This window comes from Nycticebus coucang, chromosome 3, assembly GCF_027406575.1.
Source record: "Nycticebus coucang isolate mNycCou1 chromosome 3, mNycCou1.pri, whole genome shotgun sequence".
NCBI classification, from domain to species: domain Eukaryota; kingdom Metazoa; phylum Chordata; class Mammalia; order Primates; family Lorisidae; genus Nycticebus; species Nycticebus coucang.
The window spans coordinates 146,704,423-146,725,619 of record NC_069782.1 but is presented as its reverse complement, the minus strand read 5'-3'; the positions used below and the strand labels follow the sequence as shown (position 1 = coordinate 146,725,619).

The 21,197-nt window shown below is 37.5% G+C and overlaps 1 protein-coding gene across 4 annotated transcripts in view; it reads left to right on the top strand.

Moving 5' to 3' along the window:
- The window catches only part of RAB11FIP2 (RAB11 family interacting protein 2), a 48,312-nt gene that overhangs the window by 11,310 nt on the left and 15,805 nt on the right, over positions 1-21,197 (top strand). For 2 of the 4 annotated variants that reach the window (XR_008378959.1, XM_053585410.1), the window contains 2 exons: positions 8,003-8,049; positions 8,929-8,968. The exons of 1 other annotated variant lie outside the window; for it this stretch is intronic. Coding sequence is in view for 2 of the 3 variants with exons in the window: in XM_053585410.1 (XP_053441385.1) it covers positions 8,003-8,049; positions 8,929-8,968 (87 nt within the window). In the remaining variant the exon portion in view is untranslated. The remainder of the gene's footprint in view (positions 1-8,002; positions 8,050-8,928; positions 8,969-21,197) is intronic. One more of the 4 variants, XM_053585412.1, reaches the window with a different exon arrangement.

The window sequence follows — 21,197 nt, the reverse complement described above, 5'->3', positions numbered from 1 at the left end:
GGTGGACTAGGCCCTGGAGTCAGTGCATAGCATACTCAAAGGTGACTGTAGTGGTATTCAGTTAAGCAGTTGAGTTAAGTAGCACTTTTTCTAGGATGAGTTCATGAACTTAATTGTCTGACCTCATTTTCCCAATTGATATTCTCTCATATTCCCAAGATGATATTGATCTTCCCAATATCATCCCTCAGTTATCTGGGACATATAAAATTTCCCGTATCAATATCCAAACCAAATGTACTTTTGAATCTGTAGACTCCTAGCACTAGGACACGTGCTGTGAATTATTTTTCCTGGAGTGCTAAATAGATCTATTTATAGAATTTCCTGGTCTCTTGTGACTAGCACTTGTGAGAATGCTGAGGAGTTAAAAGTAATGTATGTAGCTGTGAACCCGGATTTTGTTGTGGGTGAATGCACCGGCTTGCTATGATTGTGGGTACCTAGGAACCATATTACTGCCTTCTGAGTGAATAACGTGTATGATTCAAACTGGAGAATTCTTTATGCCCCACATTTCTAAGTGTACTAAGAAGCACTTTTTTAGAAGTTAGAGTTTTTATTTCTCTGTGTAAGTAAAGTCCATGTGTAGAAATCACCTAGGAAATCACAAAAACGCTGTCTTTTGCTTTTGATCTTGGAATAGGATGCAAAGCTTCACATAAAAATGGTAGAGGAGTTGGGTTTTATGTTGAGGGGGCTCTTTGCAACCATTTTCCTGCCCAGGTTCTGACTTGGGGTGTTTACATGTCATTTCTCTGGAGCACTTCCTGACATCTAGGAAGTGGCAGCTATCCTTGTGCTGTAGTGTTTTACTGACCTTATTTACTAATAGCTAAGTCAGTTTTCTTTCTTACCATCATGAACAGTTTGAGGGCGAGGCTTTCATTTCATTCATCTTTTTGTCCCTAATCTCCAGTGTGATGCTTGGTTGGTATTAGAAATGTTGAATAAATGAGCGCAGTATAGTAGACCAGTTTCCTAAAATGCTACTTTCATTCCTTTAGTCTCCTGCCTCCGGCCCAGTGTGAGCTGTTAAGATCTTTCTGATAGACTGAAAACAGATTCATAATGGCAAATGTATGTCCTTTTATATACAGTTAAACACTTAAAAGTTATAAATGAATTTTAAAGGATTACTAAATTTTAATATTTATAATCTAAGTAACATGTTTCTGATATCTGTAAGAACTCTATAGCAGGGTAGGTCAGCAGCTGTGATAAACCCACAGCACGACTTTATCACGTGTTCTCGTCACAAAACAGTCCACTGAGACGGGGCTGGAAGAGGTGGGTGCTTTGCTCCCTGGATCCATCCAGCTATACACAGTCTCTCCAGAACCAGGCTTCTTCCTTCCTTTGATGCTACCATTTAACACTCAGCCTCCAAAACCAGTGCAGCAGAGGAAGAGAGTGGATCCAAGGGGAGCCTTTCTGTGTGCCAGGCCTAGCATGGTGTGCGTTGCCTCCATACACATCCTACTGGTCCCAGCTCAGTCATGTACCAGCCTCACTGCTGCGGTGAAGAACGGTGGTTTAGCTGAGTACCCTGAAGGAAGCTGGAATGGGTAATTAGTTTGCATATAGCATGTGTGTGCCATCAATGCCAGATCGGCTTTCTGCTGTGAGACTCCTGCTACACATTTACTTGTAAGTGTAGCTGCAGTGCTCATGAGTTTCAGGAAAGTTTTTATCAGTTTATTGCTGGTGTTGAGTTTTTGTTTTAAAAGTGCTGCTACTCTTGCTTTTTAATTATAAATCACAGGTAGTTTAGAATCAGTATCAACTAATTTTTTGTCAATATCAGATAAATTGTCAACTAATTCGTTATATGGTTTATCCCACAATTTGAAAAGTAATGTTTTTTTCATCAGCAGTATATCATTTCTAAAAGCAAATAACACCTGGATGTTATCTTGTTTTTAATAATTTGCTCACAACAGCTTATTTTTAACAAATTGTAAATGATTTAACAATTATAAATAATGCAGAAATAATTTTACTAATTATTTTTAAACAAATTATTTAATGTTGGGCTATCTTTTCACTGAAAAGTAGAGATGATGGGTGCTTTCAAACCAAAGTTGTTGGTTGGTCCTTTTTTTTAAACTGGGACATAGCTTAGACCCTGCAGTTAGGTGAAGACACGTGACCAAGTACTGGCTTGTCAAGGAGTAGTATGAGGTGTATACACTTCCAGGTCCCGTCCGTGGATTGCCCTCTTACAGCCTTCCGTGTTGCCTCTCTTCCTCCACACCCTGGACCAGGATTAGCAAACTGGGCTTGGAGACCAAACCTAGCTTGCTTTTTGTTTTGTAAATAAAGTTTCATTGGAACACAGCCATGCTTATTTGTTTGACTATATTTGTTGCAATGATAGAGTTCAGTAGTTATGGTCTGCAAAGCTAAAATATTTATTATTTGGCCTTTTATAGAGTTTGCTGACCCCTGCACTAGCTGGTTGGAGAGGATCTTTGGGATGGGCAGAACCACAAGTAGGAGCAGCCTGTAGAAGTGGAAGGCCACCTGCTCAGTCGTAACCATTGTACCTTGTCTGACTCATAAATTCTCAGAATATAGATTACTGAGATTTTTGCATTTATTTATTACAGTGCTTAGCACTGTTTATCCTACAAAGCAGGACACATGGGCCAGAGTACCTTTTATTCTGTTGGGGCCATCCCTGGTCAAAAAAGTTGAAGAACCATTGGTTTGCAACACTGAATCCAAAGTCTTCTTTCTAACTTTCAAGGATTATTATATTTTAAGCTTTTCTTACCTTCCAACTTTTATTTTACTATTCCTCATCTCCCTGTTCTAGGTATGTTAATTTCCTTTCTACACCTCTCTACCCTGAGGTCTTTGTAAGCCATGCCATCTTCATTCCTAAGCTCAATTAGGGACTGTGTGCACCCTTACCTTGTCTCTGAGTATCAAAGCCTATTGCTAAACTCTTTAATTTTTTCTAGAGTGATAATCTGTTGGTTCTCTTTTTCTAGATTTCTGCTAATACAGAAGACAAAATTGCTATACAATTGCTATAAATTGTGTTGAGGTCTTTCCAACTAAACTGTATAAGCATCTTAACAGTTATGCAGAAGCTTCTTTTTTGGGTGCCCCTTAGCACCTAGATCAGTGGGGGGTTTTGAGGATTTATTTTTTGTTGTTCCATTCTATAGTTTGTTGGGCCTCACTGCTGACTGAATTAGAATCTTTAGTGAGTGGGCCCTGAAATGAAGGTCAACATTTTAAAAACTTCCCCTTGATTATTAGGTTTAAAAATTGCTGACTTAAATTGTATCACTTACAGTAGTATTCCATGGCGGATATGTTCAGTGCAGAGGATACCGAATCTTACGTATTGTATGTTTTTTTTATATATACATACATACGACAAGGTTTAATTTATAAATAAGGCACAATAAGAGATTAACAACAAAAGTAAAAAAAATAACAATTTAACAATATGCCAGCATCACTACTTCTGTGCTTTGGGAACCTTTATTAAATAAAATAAGAGTTACTTGAACACAGGCACTATGATACTGTAGTGGTCCAGCTGGTAACTTAGATGGTTACTAAATGACTAAGTGGCAAGCAGCAAAGACAGTGTGGATACACTAGACATGGGGATGAGTCATGTCCCTAGTGGGACAGAGTTGGGATAGTCCAAGATTTTATCATGGTACTCAGAATGGTGTGCAATTTAAGCTTATGAGTTGTTTATTTCTGGAATATCCATTCAACATTTTTGGACTGTGGCTGACCCCAGGTAAATGAAACTGGAAAGCAAAACCATAGATGAGGGGAGACTACTATGTTTCAGAAGTGTTCAGTAAGTGATCGTTGAATAGGAATCAGGAGTTGTACTGGTACCACGTATTTGAACGGATAACTTAGTCACATCCATTTTGCTTGTAGGGCCTTAACTAAAGTAGAGGGCACAGTAAGGACATCTGCGTGGCTAAACCAGAGATGTGGAAAGGAGAAATTTGGCCAAATAGGTTAAAAAAAAAAGTTATAGTGGGCATTGAATACCGGGTAGAAATGGCTGACTATCATTTGATATTTATGGCATTTGTGGATGAATCATTCCTGCGGCTTCAGGTGAAACTTGAGCTTCATTAGTCATAACATCAGTGAGCGACACTTAAAAATATTCTTGGCGGGATCACAACTGTGGTGCATCTTACAAGGGTACATGTGAAACTTACTAAATGTAGAATATAAATGTCTTAACACAATAACTAAGAAAATGCCACGAAGGCTATGTTAATCAGTTTGATGAAAATATTTCAAATCGTGTTTAAAACCCATCACATTGTATCCCATGACTGCATTAATGTACACAGCTATGATTTAATAATAATAAAAAAATATTCTTATACTTGTCTGCTACCCATGGTAAATTGAAGGGAAACTCTGTGATGTGTGTTAATCTAAGGAGTTACAGGTTCCATGCAAAAGTTCAGGACTGAAGAACTCTACTTAGTTAAGGGAATTCTTTAACATAAGGAGAAAATTGTTTATGTTTGTGTCTTATTCTGAAATTATATACTTCTTATTCTGAAAGTTTTTCAAAAAGTCAAGGAGATAAACCTACTACTCTCTGTGGTGAGCTATTATTCGAGGTTTTAAAGGGGCAGTTGATGAGAGAGCAAGAACTTATTTTTACCAAAATATTTTGTTTGGAAGACAACCTTCTGTTTGTGACTTACAGAAAGAACATGCTTTCACTTCATTATGCTTTGCTTTGTTGTAGTTGTGAATACCTTGTGGCAGATTCTTAGTTGCTTTTGGATAATTTAGTGGTATGTGTTATAAAGTTACTCTTGGTATCAATTTTATTAGAGCATATATTACCATTTGCACTATTTGCTGTGAAAGAGCCTGCTTCCTTCTTAGCACATGAACTTAGGTCAAGTAGTTATTTTTTAAGGCAGTATAGAAATATAAGATTAAAACCTCATATTTATCCCTAATACTTGGTCATTTTGCATGGCAGTAGGCCTTTCACTTTTGAGATCAAATTGACCTACTTTCCTCCCTTCTTCCCTTTCTTTCTTAACTAGTCAGTTCTTATCCATGGTTGTGCCATACCTGAGGAACTACGAAAATTTGTTTACCTAGAATGTATATTTAAGTCTGTTTCTAGTTTTCAGAAATCACCCTAGATCTATAAGAATGTAGCCATTTTTATGAAATTGTGTAACATGTTCATAAAAAAGCCTAAAGCTGAGTTTAGGCTTACACTTTTATTTTTTAAAAATACAGTAAACAAATGACCTTGAAGAAAAGAACAATTTATAGTTTTTAAACCTTCATTTTTATGATATCCCTTATGGACTTTTTTTTTTCTTTTCTGAATGAATTTAAACCTGTTTTGGGCACCATAAATCTTAACATGCAAGGGTTTATTTTAATAGCAGTATTTACTTTTTCTTCGTATTTGTCTAATGTTAAAGATAATTCGCCTGATATTCGTAGTAGGCTATGAATCGTTTATACTCCTGAAAATTTGTAAGCTTCATTTATGAGACAGAAAACAAAAACTTTTGAGATGATTTTTAGAGCCATTAATCCATTAGTGCTCAGGGATTTATAGAATGTATCCAATGAAACAATGACTGGGAACATGAAATATGCAATGTGATTAGTTCCCTTAACACTAACTAGAACTTTTATTTTTAACTCCCAAGATACTACTTGAAACTTTTTTACCCTTTGTCATCCTAATACTCATTATAATAGCTCTCATTAATTGGTGCATCTCCCAGTGGGTTAATTTGCAGATACCAGCCATGCCATCCTTTTGCTAGCTCTCTAATGCAAATTGATATTTATAGTCTTCAAAATTGAAAACAAAAAAAAGCTCTGTAACAAAAAAGATAAATTTTGCTAAGTTGTTTTTTTGTTTTTTTGGGTTTTTTTTGAGCTGCAAGATTGAGATACAGAAAGATTCTCTGAGAGAAAACAAACCCCATAAAATCCACAAAAACTACTGTAGGCTAATAAACTGATGTGAAAATTTCTCAATTTACAGCACTTGACAGGTGCTAAAAGAAAAGCATCTTTAATTTTAATGTGTTGTTAGGACCTTTTTAGAGAGACTGTACAAGTTATTAACAAGGTCCTCTGAGACAGGAGACGGGTAATTAACAAGACCTATGGAGATATAGTTTAGGTAATTAATGAGCTCTTAGGCACTGGACACAGGATAACACATAGCCAGTCCAGTAGTTAAAGAGAACAGGTTGTTATGATATGATCAAATAAAAGATGGAGTATGTGAGCTATCTTGAGGTTTCTGATAGGAAAGTATTAAGTATATTCCATTGACCCCAGTGTACTAATTTTTATAAATCAATATGTAAGTTGTTTGGCTTACCTTTTAAGTTAGAATCTGAGAGAATTATTTCTAATTGTTGTTACATGTAATAATCTTTGTTAATTACCATTAATGAACATATGCATTATGACGAAAAGATATATATGATTCTTAATTGTCTTAAATATTTATTGTTCGATTTATTTTCCACCTGTGACCTGTCCACTAAAATTCCCTATCCCTCCTTGTGTTCTTTAACACTGTCAGGACCTAGGCTGGCAAGGAGGCTGTCCTGGCACCAGTTGGCTTTTATGTATTATGCTCGGATCCTCTAGTCTGCTTGATACCATACCATCTTCAAGTTTGAGGTTTGAGTTCTCGATTTCAAATATTTGGTCCAGTTATTTCCTGTGTAAATTTGAAATTGCTGGGCTATGAATATTGAGTTTTGGTTCAGAAAACTTGCACATTCAGCAGTCATTTATTAGGAATGTGTTATACTCCAAAAAGTTAAGAATATAAAGAAGATCCCTGCAAGGCTCCTAATTCATTCCATGGTCTACTTTCTCAGGGATTCTACTCTAGTTCATGAGGATGATTTTTTCTGAATCTCAGCTCTGATAATTAAATATTTTCATTGTTAATGTTCTTTGAATATTATATACAAGGAATCAGATTATTAAGATATAAATCTTGCTTTGTTTTTTTTTTTTTTTTGCAGTTTTTGGCCAGGGCTATGTTTGAACCCAGGCCACCTCCCGTATATGGGGCCGGCGGCCTACTCCTTTGAGCCACAGGCGCCACCCTATAAATCCTGCTTTTTGAGCTCATGGAAAAAGGTGTATAAATACTAGGTCTGAATTTCATGCTAAAGACGGGCATTGGAGAACCCTGACAGTTTTTAAGTTGGGTTGTGATATGATGAAGTTAATGTCTTAGGTATCCCTGGGTTAGCATAGCGTATCTGTTGGGGGAAGGAGAGTAGATTCTTAGGAAGTCATAGTTGTTCAAGTGAAAGCTGATGGATCATTGGGTGGTAAGGATAAAAAAGACGGGAACATCTTTCAGAAATATTTCTCAGCTAAAACATAGGATTTATTTGTTTGGTTCTTTGGGGGTGGGCAGGTGGTAAGGGAGAAGAAACAACAAACATTATTCCAATGATGATGTTTCTTCAGTTGGTGTCTTGAATTTGATGAAATAGTATTTTTAAAATTAATATTATTTAGTACAACAATGTGAGGTCTGTAGTCATTGAATCAAACTTGGGATTTTCTTCTCAATGGAGAGTTTTTTGTTTTTGTTTTTTCTTAAAGAGGTGCTGTCTTAATTTATTTTAGATTTTTGTTTTAGAGAATAGGAATTGTGTGTTTTGCATTGAGACTAGCAAGTTAGTATGATGAAACAGTTCTTGAAAGTTGTTCTTCAGCACTGAAATGCTTTGACTCCTCTGGACACAGAATGCAGTTTTCAGGAACTGCTTGTGGATTTATGCATGTAAAGTGTTTTCTTAACCTTAGCATGTGATCACTAAATATATTTCTCTCTAGTGGTTTTGGGTCTACCAAACCTTGTCCCCTTTAGGCCCTTTTGGCTAGTTTCTCACTAAGAGAAGAGAATAACTTCTGTTTCTCATGTACTTAGCCCTTACTTCTGTGTACACTACTTTTCCAGACCTGCCTCACTTCCTAGAACATTGCCAGTTGGCCTCTTACACAGAAGTAAGTAACAGTAAAGCTTTAACTTTTGAAACACAAGTTGTGGTTTTGTATATTTAATTTATGGTGATAGTGGTAGTGGTACCTGTGGCCAAGATGTTTTAAATAGCGCGTGGTGATGTAAATAAAGCAGTTAATTTGATTATGAAACGTTTTTTCTTATATGAATTTAACTGGTTTCTAAGGATATTAGGATTCAGACATTTGACAAATATCTTCTTGAGCTTTGACTTTAAGGATGAACTCATTCTTTTATTTGATGTATTATATTTTGCTATGTAATATAGAATTATAAATGATAAAATGTTTATTAAATACCAAACAAAAATGTTTTTATATACATGTATACTTATTTCAAGCTTAGAAATTGTTCTGATAAATGCACTAATACCACTTAAATGGCAATTACTTGAATCAAGTTGGCCTTCTTAGAGTAAAACTTCATTCAGATTATCATTTTTTCTTTATTATTTGACAAATATTTGTGTGAAGTTCTACTGAGGCTTGAATGGGAGGAGGACTAAATTCCCAGCTATGGAGAGGGATATATGTGTGTAAGGCATGTAATCAAAGAATAAACTGTGTTGAACAAAAGTACATGGAGTTTACTGTGGAAAGGCACAGGAAAGACCAATTTACTTTGCTGGAAACTGGAGAATGCTTTTGTAAGGAGGAGACCTTTGAACTTGATCTTGACCCTTTACCATGATATTATAAGTTGAGGAATGAGTAGACAGAAAACTCTGGTTCTGGTACATAGCAAGAAAGATTTAAAAAATAGTTAAATATGTTTTGAAGGATTACTTTATAAATAGTGGCTACATACTATTATATCATTAGCTCTTTACTAACAACTTAGTAATTTTACCATTTCTTTTCTAGTTGTAGTCACGGAGCTACTTTCCATGTCATTCCTTGACTGGTAGGTTTCTGAAGAAGTATGTTTGTTACTTTAGGCTACCAAGGAGCCAATTAGTGGGCGCCCTGCAGCAGCTCTGCATTAAGTATAATGAACTCTTTGTTACAGAGCCTGGTATGGGAATGAGGGTATTAAATTAATTACATATTTTGTTTACTGGGGGTATACACTGTATTTATTTCCTGTAGATTTTTCATCTTCAAAGAAATGAAATGCACAATATAATTAAGAATGAAAATTATATTGAATGTAATTTAATATTTGATTCACTTCCATCAATGAAGCATTTTATGGTGCAACATAAAAATATTAAATATACTTCTGATAGAATATTCTGAAGGGAATGTAGGATACATATTAAAAGTTCGGATTTAGGAGTCAGGTCTGGGTTTGAGTCTCTGTGAATAGCTGTGTGACCTTATTTAACCTTTCTAAGCCTCATTTTTCCAACTGTAAAATGGGGATAATAACCTTGGTGCAGAGATTAAATGTCATGTACAAAAGGTGCAGAGGGCAATGTTTGACACGTGGTGCTGTGATCTTATTAAACAGCATCTACAGAACACTTAACAATTACTTTAAGTTAGTTGGAAATTTTTCCAAGTAATGTTATATTCTCAATTTTAAAAATCTTCAGTAGAAGAATTTAGGAGCTCCTGCTTTTCACCAGCTGGTAAAGGACATACATTTGGCAGGAAACAGTAAACTTGATTTTAAGATGTATGTTCAATAATACTCTTTAGCAAAACAAACCAAGCTACATTGAAATTAAGTAAATATATTCACTGTATAAAGTAGAAGATATATTACTTTACAAGGCAAAGGTATGATAGTAAATATTGATACACAGTTATTGATACACAGTCTTGGGTTTAGAAATCCTTGCGCAGTATTAATAATGACACTGCAGCATAGATCACAGAGCTTTGGCTTTCCATTAAAGCATGATGGCTGTGTCCTAAAATCAGGTGACTGAGCGCAGATAAAACTTTCATGAAGGCAGGTCAGACTATCACAGTAAAAAGGGTAAATATTGCTTATTGAAAACTCAGGACATTTTGGAGTCCCCTTTGGGGAAAGGGTACCTGTCTTAGGAAATTCACCCGGGCACCAGTGTGTCTCTTCAAACCAAGAGTTGGAGTTGCTTTTCTTTGTTATGAACCTGCATGGCCTTTTTTTCCCCACTTTGGTTTTCACAATAAGTATAAGATTCTACTCAAGTAGTTGCTGGACCCAAGGTTCTTTAGTATGTCTGAAATAATTGTATTTTTTGATGTTCTGTCATTCTAGTTTTAAAAGCATTCCTCACTTGGCCATGTGTGGTGGCTCACACCTGTAATCCTAGCACTGTGGGAGACTGAGGCAGTGGATTGCTGGAGCTCACGGGTCCGAGACCAGCCTGAGCAAGAGACAGACCCCATCTATAAAAATAGCTGGGGATTGTGATGAGCGCCTGTAATTCCAGCTACTTGGGAGGCTAAGGCAAGAGGATCACTTGAGCCTGAGAGTTTGCGGTTTCTGTGAGCTATGATACCACAGCACTCTACAAAGAGTGACAAAGTGAGACTCTTGTCTCAAAAAAAAAAAAAAAATCCTCACTTATCAGAAATATAATATGTGACTAAAATTTGAATGATAAATATTCTTAGATTGTCATCAAGTTATTTTATGGAATAATATCTCTACTCACAGAGATGGGTAAGATCTTGTAACGTCATCTCATTGTGCCTGCCATCTTCAAACTACCAGACAGTATATATTAGGGTGACATTCTAAATAAAGATGTTTGGTTTTGAATTTTGTAACAAGGGATGGAAATTTTTGCCTTTAACTTTATATATTATTGCTCTCCTTTCTCATTGAAGAATTATGTGGATACTCTGATATGAAGGATGCATAAGGCAAAAGTTCTTTGTCTTTAAGGTTATAAGCAGGTAAACACAAAATGTGTAATTAAATGTGTTAATGGATGATACAGTTGGTAAGTGCTGTTGAAGATAAAAATTACAGGAGATTAGATAAGTGAGGTTAGGTAGTCTAGGCATTATAGAAAAGTAGAATTAAGACTCTTAAAGGATGGATTTGTGAAAAGAAGAGGAAAGGATTTCATAAAAGGAGGTTAAAATGAGTAAAGATGACGAGGTAAGACTGGTTTGTAAGAATGGCTGTCAAGGACCCCACCTGTCTAAAACTGAAAGGTTGGAGGTAGTAGAGATGGAACTTGACTGCCAGGAATTTTAACAAATAAGAATGAAGAATTTGTACCTAATTCTATATAAAGTATGACGAGTTTTTGACATATGAGTGATGTGATGAAAATACTATTTAGGAATACCCAGAGAATAGTGAGATTGCTATATGATAACCCAAATAGGAAGAAATACACATGAACTCAAAGAAAGATGCTAGCGAGACTGCATTTCTCAGTGTGATTTTAGATTCAGAGCAAAAAAGTTTTTGTAATGTAAAGTAATTTTAATTAATAACTTATACAGTTTTAATTATTTAACTTACAAAAGCCGGACAACAGGGTAATTATTATGGCATAAGAAATTTGTAGATATTAAAGTGTTGAGGTATACTATTTATCTTTGGGTTACCAGTGTTTTTAACTGTACTTTGAATAACTTTTTCCTTCATGAAGAAACATTCAGAAAAGCTAACTGAGATATATATGGGATAATTTACAATTAATTTCTAGTAAGATCATTATATTCATTCATCGAGGAGTTTCTGAGGGGCTCTAGAGAGTATATTTTTATACAAAACAGTGTATTATTTAGCAAAAAAAATTCCAAAATTTTATAGCTCTGCTGAAACAACTTCTTGATCACCAAGAACAATCAAGAGCTGAGCTTGGGGTGTAGAATGTCAGAAATGCCCCAGTTGACCCAGCAGCTATTTCCACAGAGAAGGACACATAGGAGCCTTGTGCTTGTGTCGCCGGGTTGAGAGGTCCTGGGTGTGCGGCTGCCTTGCATGCCCCTCCTGGAAGGCTTTGCAGAGATGGCTGGGGAAGGGGGTTCTTGCTGGCCAAGGAGGGGGCTCATTGCAGGTTGTTCTTCTTGGTGACCAGCAGGCACTGTGGCTGCCCCTTCAGAACACAGCTTTGTCTCGGGCACAGACACAGCCAGCTTGAGTTACTCTTGGCTAGGGATGTTGTGGGTCCTGTGACCTCTTTGACCATGTCCAGAGGAAGCCAGGGGTACCTTACCCTCACCCTCATGGTAGAGCCACTTGTACCCATTATCCTCTCACCCTCTCCTCACCGGCAGATGCTTGCCAAGGCTGCTGGGTTGCTTTGATCACATGGAGCCTGAGCTGAGTCTGGCCCTGTCAAAAGCAGATGCCTCGCTTGCATTACTTCTTCGCAGTTTTGCCATTTTGCTTCTCAAATAAACAAGACCTGAGCACAAAACAAGAGAAGGAAGATGATGACTAGTGAGTATGTGGCAGACAGGGGGCCATGGTCCTACTCAGAGCAGCAGGCTAAGTAGCACAGCTTCCCAGAATGGCAGTTTTCCCAAAGATTTCGGGAGAAAAGATTGTTTTTATACCAAAAGGTACATGGTTACAGAGTAAAATGTAATAATTCGCCTAGATTTTTAAATTAAACTTCAGATGTCAAAGAAATTGTTTGCTTGTTGCTGGATTTCTTCTCATGTATTAGGAGTAGGAAAAGGTTCGAGAAGCTTGATTTTAATGTGGTGGGAAACTTTGGAAATCAGTAGGACTTAGTTTGAATATTTGTGAATTGTTTGACTATCTTTGATACAATTATTTCTGTTCTTCACCACGAAAAAAGTAAGTTAAACTTGATTGAATATTGCATTCTTGATGAATTATACCTTTATTTCATAGGTGTCTTTAAATCCTTGTGTTTTCAGGATTTTGCCAGGAACAAGCAGTTAGGTCTGAATTTTCTGTCCAAGATATTTGGTGTCAGTGACCACATGTTTTAATTGTCTTGCCTCTGAGATCTCATAAAAGACACCCTGTGAGAATATTAATAAGCAAATTACTGTTAATCCCTGTAGACGTGTATTAGGTTCTGTTTTGTTATCTAGGTGTTTAGAATACATGTCCAGTCCCAGGAGAGAACACGTGATATTTTAATCTATAATATCATTAATTTGATTTGGCATTGAGTTCTTTGCTTTTTTCTGAAAAGAAAGAAAAAAAATTATTGAGTTTCATCTTGCCTCTTAAGCTGTATTTGCATATGTAATAAACATAATGTAATGTGCTAAAGATTATGTTTACTAGTGGAATCTACCTTTGGGCACTTCATTTATTTAGATCTTTGGAAAGAAATTATTAAAGAATATTTGTTAGAACTCCTTTAACATGTAACCTCTCTAGAATAAATAACTGTTTCAGGATTTACCAGAGAAGTATTTATTTGCATTATGGTCCAATAGCCATCCTTGTAGACCTGCTTAGCATACTGGGTAAACTGGCTAATCGAATTAATTTTATTGGCACTCCACCAATTTGGAAATTTACCTCAGTTGTTACTGACTGTTATAAACATTAGAGTAATTCTTCCTATTTTAAAAAGAACTGAAAAATACTCTAATATACAAAACTGTTTCGTTTAGATATGTCATCTTTGTTATTCAGGAAAATGCTCTTTCGGAACTTGATATCTTGTTCGTGGAACTTGTTTTGACCTACCATTGATATACTCAGTCAATTACTAGCCCAATTTTTACAAATTTTTATTAAGCACTAGTTACTAAGTTATTCAGCATACATTTGTGAAGCATCTGCCATGCTGCCTCTGTGTTACATGCTAGGGCTGAAAAGATGAGTGGGATGATTCCTTCCTTCCCGCAGCTTACAGTAGAACAAGATGGACAATCTGGGGATCAAGATAGATACACAGAAAGCAAACTTTTATACCTTGTATTTGAATAGCACTTTGTCAAACTAAACATTTTCGTACTCATTTCTTTTTTTTTATTGTTAAATCATAGCTGTGTACATTAGTGCAATCAAGGGGTACAACGTGCTAGTTTCATATACAATCTGAAATATTCTCATCAAACTGTTCAACATAGCCTTCATGGCATTTTCTTAGTTATTGTATGTAGACATTTGTATTCTGCATTTAGTAAGTTTCGCCTGTACTCATTCTAAGATGCACCGTAGGTGTGGTCCCACCCATTACCCTCCTTCCACCCTAACTTCCCCCTTCCCTTCCCCTCCTTTGGCCCTTTCCCCATATTCTTGTGCTATAGTTGGGTTATAGCCTTCACATGTAAGCTATAAATTAGCTTCATAGTATTATTGAGTACATTGGATACTTTTTCTTCCATTCCTGAGATACTTTGCTAAGATGAATATGTTCCAGCTCCATCCATGTAAACATGGAAGAGGTAAAGTCTCCATTTTTCTTTAAGGCTGCATAATATTCCATGGTATACATGTACCACAATTTGCTAGTCCATTCATGGGTCGATGGGCACTTGGGCTTCTTCCATGACTTAGCAGTTATGAATTGGGCTGCAATAAACATTCTGGTACAGATGTCTTTGTTATATTGTGATTTTTTGGTCTTCTGGGTATAAACCTAGTAAAGGAATTATAGGATCAAATGGCAGGTCTATTTTTAGATCTCTAAGTGTTCTCCAAACATCCTTCCAAAAGGAACGTATTAGTGTGCGAATTTCCCACCAGCAGTGTAGAAGTGTGCCCTTTTCTCCACATCCAACCCAACATCTCTGGTTTTGGGATTTCGTTATGTGGGCTACTCTTACTGGGGTTAGGTGATATCTCAAAGTAGTTTTGATTTGCATTTCTCTGATGATTAAGGATGATGAGCTTTTTTTCATGTGTTTGTAGATCTTGCGTCTGTCTTCTTTAGAGAAGTTTCTCTTCAAGTCCTTTGCCCACCCTGAGATGGGATAACTTGTGCTTTTCTTGCTAATGCATTTGAGTTCTCTGTGGATTCTGGTTATTAGACCTTTATCGGAGGTATAACCTGCAAATATTTTCTCCCATTCTGAGGGCTGTCTGCTTGTTTTACTTACTATGTTCTTGGCTGTACAGAAGCTTTTTAGTTTGATCAGGTCCCAGTAATGTATTTTTGATACTGCTTCAATTGCCTGGTGAGTCCTCCTCATAAAATACTCACCCAGGCCGATTCCTTCAAGAGTTTTCCCTGCACTTTTTTCAAGTACTTTTATAGTTTCATGTCTTAAGTTTGAATCTTTTATCCAGGGGGAATCTATCTTAGTTAATTTTGAAAGGTGTGGGTCCAGTTTCAGTCTTTTACAGATCACCAGCCAGTTCACCCAGCACCATTTGTTAAATAGGGAATCTTTTCCCCACTGAATGTTTTTAATTGGCTTGTCAAAGATCAAATAGTGGTTAAGTAGCTGGATTCATCTCTTGGTTCTCTGTTCTGTTCCAGACATCTACTTCTCTGTTTCTGTGCCAGTACCATGCTGTTTTGATCACTATTGGTTTATAGTACAGTCTCAGGTCTGGTAGCGTGATTCCTCCTGCTTTGTTTTTATTGCTGAGTAATGTTTTGGCTATTCGAGGTTTTTTCTGGTTCCATATGAAACGAAGTATTATTTTTTAACAATGTTGATTCTTCCCAGCCATGAGCATGGTATGCTTTTCCATTTGTTAACATCTTCAGCTATTTCTTTTCTTAAAGTTTCATAGTTCTCTTTATAGAAATCTTTCACGTCCTTTGTTAGGTATACTCCCAAATATTTTATCTTCTTTGGTGCTACTGTGAAAGGAATAGAGTCCTTGACTGTTTTTTTTGGCTTGGTTATTGTTGGTATATATAAAGGCTACAGATTTATGGGTGTTGATTTTGTAGCCTGAGACATTGCTGTATTCCTTGATCACTTCTAAAAGTTTTGTAGTAGAATCCCTAGTGTTTTCCAGGTATATGATCATATCATATGCGAAGAGTGAAAGTTTGATCTCTTCTGACCCTATGTGGATACCCTTGATCGCCTTTTCTTCCCTAATTGCAATGGCTAAAACTTCCATTACAATGTTAAAGAGCAATGGAGACAATGGGCAACCTTGCCTGATTCCTGATCTCGTTGGAAATGATTTCAATTTAACTCCATTCAATATGATATTGGTTGTGGGTTTGCTGTAGATGGCCTCCATGAGTTTAAGAAATGTCCCTTCTATACCAATTTTTTTAAGTGTTCTGATCATGAAGGGATGCTGGATATTATCAAAAGCTTTTTCTGCGTCAATTGAGAGAATCATATGGTCTTTATTTTTTAGTTTGTTTATGTGCTGAATTACATTTAAAGATTTACGTATATTGAACCAGCTTTGAGACCCTGGGATAAATCCCACTTGGTCCTGTGTATAATTGTATAATTTTTTTGATGTGTTGTTGTATTCTGTTTGTTAGGATTGTATTGAGTATTTTTTTTTTGTAGAGACAGAGTCTCACTTTATGGCCCTTGGTAGAGTGCCATGGCCTCACACGGCTCACAGCAACCTCCAACTCCTGGGCTTAAGCTATTCTCTTGCCTCTGCCTCCCGAGCAGCTGGGACTACAGGTGCCCGCCACAACGCCCGGCTATTTTTTGGTTGCAGTTTGGCCGGGGCCGGGTTTGAACCCACCACCCTCGGTATATGGGGCTGGCGCCCTACTGACTGAGCCACAAGCACCGCCCCGTATTGAGTATTTTTGCATCAATATTCATTAGTGATATTGGTCTGTAATTTTCTTTTCTTGTTGGGTCTTTCCCTGGTTTAGGGTTCTAGGTGATGTTTGCTTCATAGAACATGTTGGGTAGTATTCCTTCTTTTTCTATATTTTGGAAGAGGTTGAGTAATATAGGTACTAGTTCCTCTTTAAAGGTTTGGTAGAATTCTGACGTAAAGCCATCTGGTCCTGAGCTTTTCTTTTTAGGGAGATTTTGTATAGTTAATGCTATTTCAGAACTTGATATAGGCCTGTTCAACATTTCCACTTCGTTCTGGCTAAGTCTTGGTAGGTGGTATACTTCCAAGTATTGGTTGATTTCTTTCAGATTTTCATATTTCTCAGAGTAAAGTTTCTTGTAATACTCGTTAAGGATTTTTCGAATTTCTGAGGGGTCTGTTGTTATTTCATCTTTACCATTTCTGATTGATGAAATTAGAGGTTTTACTCTTTTTTTCCTGGTTAGGTTGGCCAAAGGTTTATCTATTTTATTGATCTTTTCAAAAAACCCAACGTTTCGATTTATTGATCTGTTGTATAATTCTTTTGTTTTCAACTTTATTTAATTCTGCTCTGATTTTGGTTATTTCTTTTCTTCTGCTGGGTTTGGGGTTGGAGTGTTCTTCCTTCTCCAGTTGCATGAGATGTCCCATTAAGTTATTTTATTAACTTCCTCTCTTTCCATTTTCTTGAGGAAGGCTTGCAGTGCTATAAATTTCCCTCTTAGGACTGCCTTTGCAGTATCTCAGAGGTTCTCTTAATTCGTGTCTTTATTGTTGTATTCTTCCAAAAATTTGGTGATTTCCTTCTTAATCTCGTCTATAACCCATCTATCCTTCAGCATGAGGTTATTTAGCTTCCATATTTTTGTATGGGTATGCAGATTCCTGTTGTTATTGAGTTCAACTTTTATTCTATGATGGTCTGAGAAGATGCAAGGAATAATTTCTATTTTTTTTAAATTTGCTGAGGTTAGATTTGTGGCCTAGGATGTGGTCAATTTTGGAGTATGTTCCGTGGGCTGATGAGAAGAATGTGTATTCAGTTTTGTTGGGATGAAATGTTCTGTAGATGTCTGTTAAGTCCATATGTTGAATGGTTAAGTTTAAATCTCTGATTTCTTTGCTTAGCTTCTTTTTGGAGCATCTATCCAGCACTGCTAAAGGGGTATTAAAATCTCCAAATACTGTGGAACTGGAGGAAATCAAGTTGCTCATGTCTGTTAGAGTTTCTTTTATAAATTGAGGTACGTTCTGGCTGTGTGCATAAATATTAATAATTGAAATCTCATCATGTGTATTACCTTTAACAAATATGAAGTGTCCATCCTTATCCTTCCTTATTTTGGTTGGTTTAAAGCCTATTGCATCTGCGAATAGGATTGCAATGCCTGCTTTTTTCTGCTTTCCATTTGCCTGGAGTATAGATGACCATCCCTTCACCTTGAGTCTATATTTGTCTTTTAATGTAAGATGAGATTCTTGTATGCAGCAGATATCTGGCTTGAGTTTTTGTATCCAGTCAGCCAACCTGTGCCTCTTTAGAGGACAATTTAAACCATTCACATTAATTGAGAATATTTTGATAAGCCTTTCGAGAGTCCGGTGGACATTTTTAATCCTTTTGTGACTGTGGAAGTTGGAATTTGATCAAAATTTTCTGGGTGGGTTACTTTTGTGTTGGAGGATTATGCTGGTCTTTATGGAGGATAGGTCTGAGAATATCCTGGAGAGCTAGTTTAGTTATGGCAAATTTCTTCAACATGTGAATGTCATTAAAGTATTTAATTTCTCCCTCATAAATGAAACTCAGTTTAGCTGGGTACAGGATCCTGGGTTGTTTTAGGAGATTAAAAGTCGATGACCATCCTCTATTAGCTTGAAAGGTTTCAGCAGAGACATCTGCAGTTATTCTAATATTCTTCCCTTTATAGGTGATGGTTTTCTTTCCTCTGGCTGCTTTCAGAATTTTCTTCTTCATATTAACTTCAGTGAAATTGATTATGATGTGTCTGGGGGATGTCTTACTTGGGTTGAGTCATGCTGGAGTTCTGAAACTGTCTGCTATCTGAATTTCAGAATCTCTTAGCATGTCTGGAAAGTTCTCTTTCATAATCTCATGGAGAAGAGACTCTGTGCCTTGTGAAGCCACTTGCGTTGCTTTCAGGGATCCCTGTAAGACAAATATTGGTTTTCTTTGAATTATCCCAGAGCTCTCTAGAGAGTGATCTGCTTTTGCCCTCCATTTCTCTTCCTTTTTTAGAGTTTGGGAGCGTTCAAAAGCTTTGTCTTCAATGTCAGAAATCCCTTCTTTTGCTTGCTCCATTCTGTTACTGAGGAATTCTACTGTGTTTCTCAGTACTTTGAGGGCTGCAAGTTCTTGTCTCAATGTGTCAAAATCTTTGGTCATTTGGTCTTTGAATTCGTTGAATTCTTGAGATACCTTTTGGGTTACTTCTTGTAATTCTAATTTGATCTTATTTGCTATTCAGATTCTGAATTCAATTTCTGACATCTCAGCTATTTGTTTATGCATGGTATCTTATGCTGTGTCTGCCCCATTGATCCTTGGGGGAGTTAATCTACTCTGATTATTTATATTGCCAGAGTTTTTTCGTTGATTTCACCTGGTGATTATTTTTCACCCTTGCCTCTGGCCATCCTCAGAGTTGGGAAGGTGTCTCTCCAAGATTAGACCCCAGCAGGTTCACTCTATTGTTGCTGGATCTTTGCAGGGAGTGACCCTGTGTAGCTCCTCTGGGGCTGCCCCAGCCAGGGAGTTCTGGTTGTGGGAGTAGCTCCGGAGTGTGACACACCTGGATCCAGCAACAGGGCAGGGGGTGGTGCACATGGTTCTGGGGGTGCCTGGCGCCCAGTGACTTTGGCACAGAGAGCCCAAGGCTCCAGCAGTCTCTGGCCAGGAGAAGGGCTCCGTGCAGAGGCAGGGAGGGCTCCGGGGGGACACGCGGCTACCAGAGTCCCTGGCCAGACGAGTGGGCAGGTGTGAAGGCAGGGAGGGTACAGGAGGGAGGACATGGGGTTGCGCGGCTCCCGGAGTTCTTGGTCAGGGCATGCGGAGGCCCTGTGGGCGCGGGTCACAAGTCGCTGTGCAGCTCTTACTGAGGTCTGGGCGGGGGCTGATTGCGGGTCTCAATGCAGCTCTCGTTCTCATTTCTTTTAACCTTCTTTTAATCCTAATTCTGTGAAATAGGTGGTATCATTTCTGTTTCTTAAATTGTGAAATTTAGAGCAATGAAGTAGATTTTATGTGGGCGCTAGGTGGTGGACAGTAATTCTAGAAAGATAAATTGGGTAAAATCCAATGGACTTTGAGAAACCAAAAGGTTGGACACCCCCAAGAGGCTGTTGCCGTGGTGTAGGCAGAAGGCAGTTTGGTCTTGGGATAGAAAGACAGCCGTGAGAACTGGCATTGAAGAAACAAGGAGAGATCTATGGCCAGCAGTTGAGGGCGGAGAACCTGACTGCTTATTCGTGAGGCGTATACACCAAAGACTGGAGTGATGGTGTCTCTGGAGCTTCACCTTGGGTGCCCAGGAAACAGATTTCACCAGATGGAAGAACACCAAACAGAACTGATCTAAGAGACAAGGTGATGATTGGGTTGGAATGCGTTAACTTTCAGGCACAGGTAGAATATTCAGTCTGAGACTCTCACCAGACATTTGTGAACATGGTAGTATTTATGAAGGATAAAGCGATTGTGCTTGAAAAGATTGAGTAGTCATCCATCCCTTCAGTGATTGATAGTAGGAGACTATGAAATCACTGAGTAGAGAAAGGCCTGAAAACAGCCTGAAGAATTATCTAGTGTTTCCCACCTTGGGGTGAAAAGAGGAAGGTGATAAGGAAAAGAAGTAATTGGAATGTAGAAGAAAATTTACGTTACTAGATATCACTAAAGGGGGAGTCTCAAAAAGAAGGAACAATCATTTGGTATTCAAATGGAGCTGAGGGTTCAGGAGAGTGAGGCAAATGCCTTGGTAAAAAGAAGCAGGAGCGTATTGGTGGTGTGTGATGTATTTCAGATTATTGAAGGTGAGTAAAAGTAGCAGAGTCTGTAGGGTTACTTGCGAGTGTTTAAAAGACTGGCAAAATAAAAATCGTAGAATGTCCAAGAGCTAATGGGCTGCTGGTGTGCTCTGCTGAGGAGGCTAAGTAAATGCAAGTGAATTGGGAGACACTGGGACGATAGTGGGAATCTGCAGCAGGCCCGTGGGTGTGAGGGGTGGGAGGAGGAGGAGGAGTACCTCAGATGGGATTTTGATTGTAGGAGATTGTGCAGTGAGTAAATGTATCCCACATGATTGCTTACTGTTCCTTTGGAAACATGTTCAGAGAAATTCTGTTTTGTAAAAATGTGTTTTCAGTTGTAAGGCACTATGTAAATATGAGGTCGTATGGGTTATTATTCAAATCCAAATCACTTTAAGTCGTTGTACCATTTCGAATATTGAAGGAGCAATGAATCCTTAAAAATTCAATACTAAATTGAAAATAATTTTGAACACAAAGT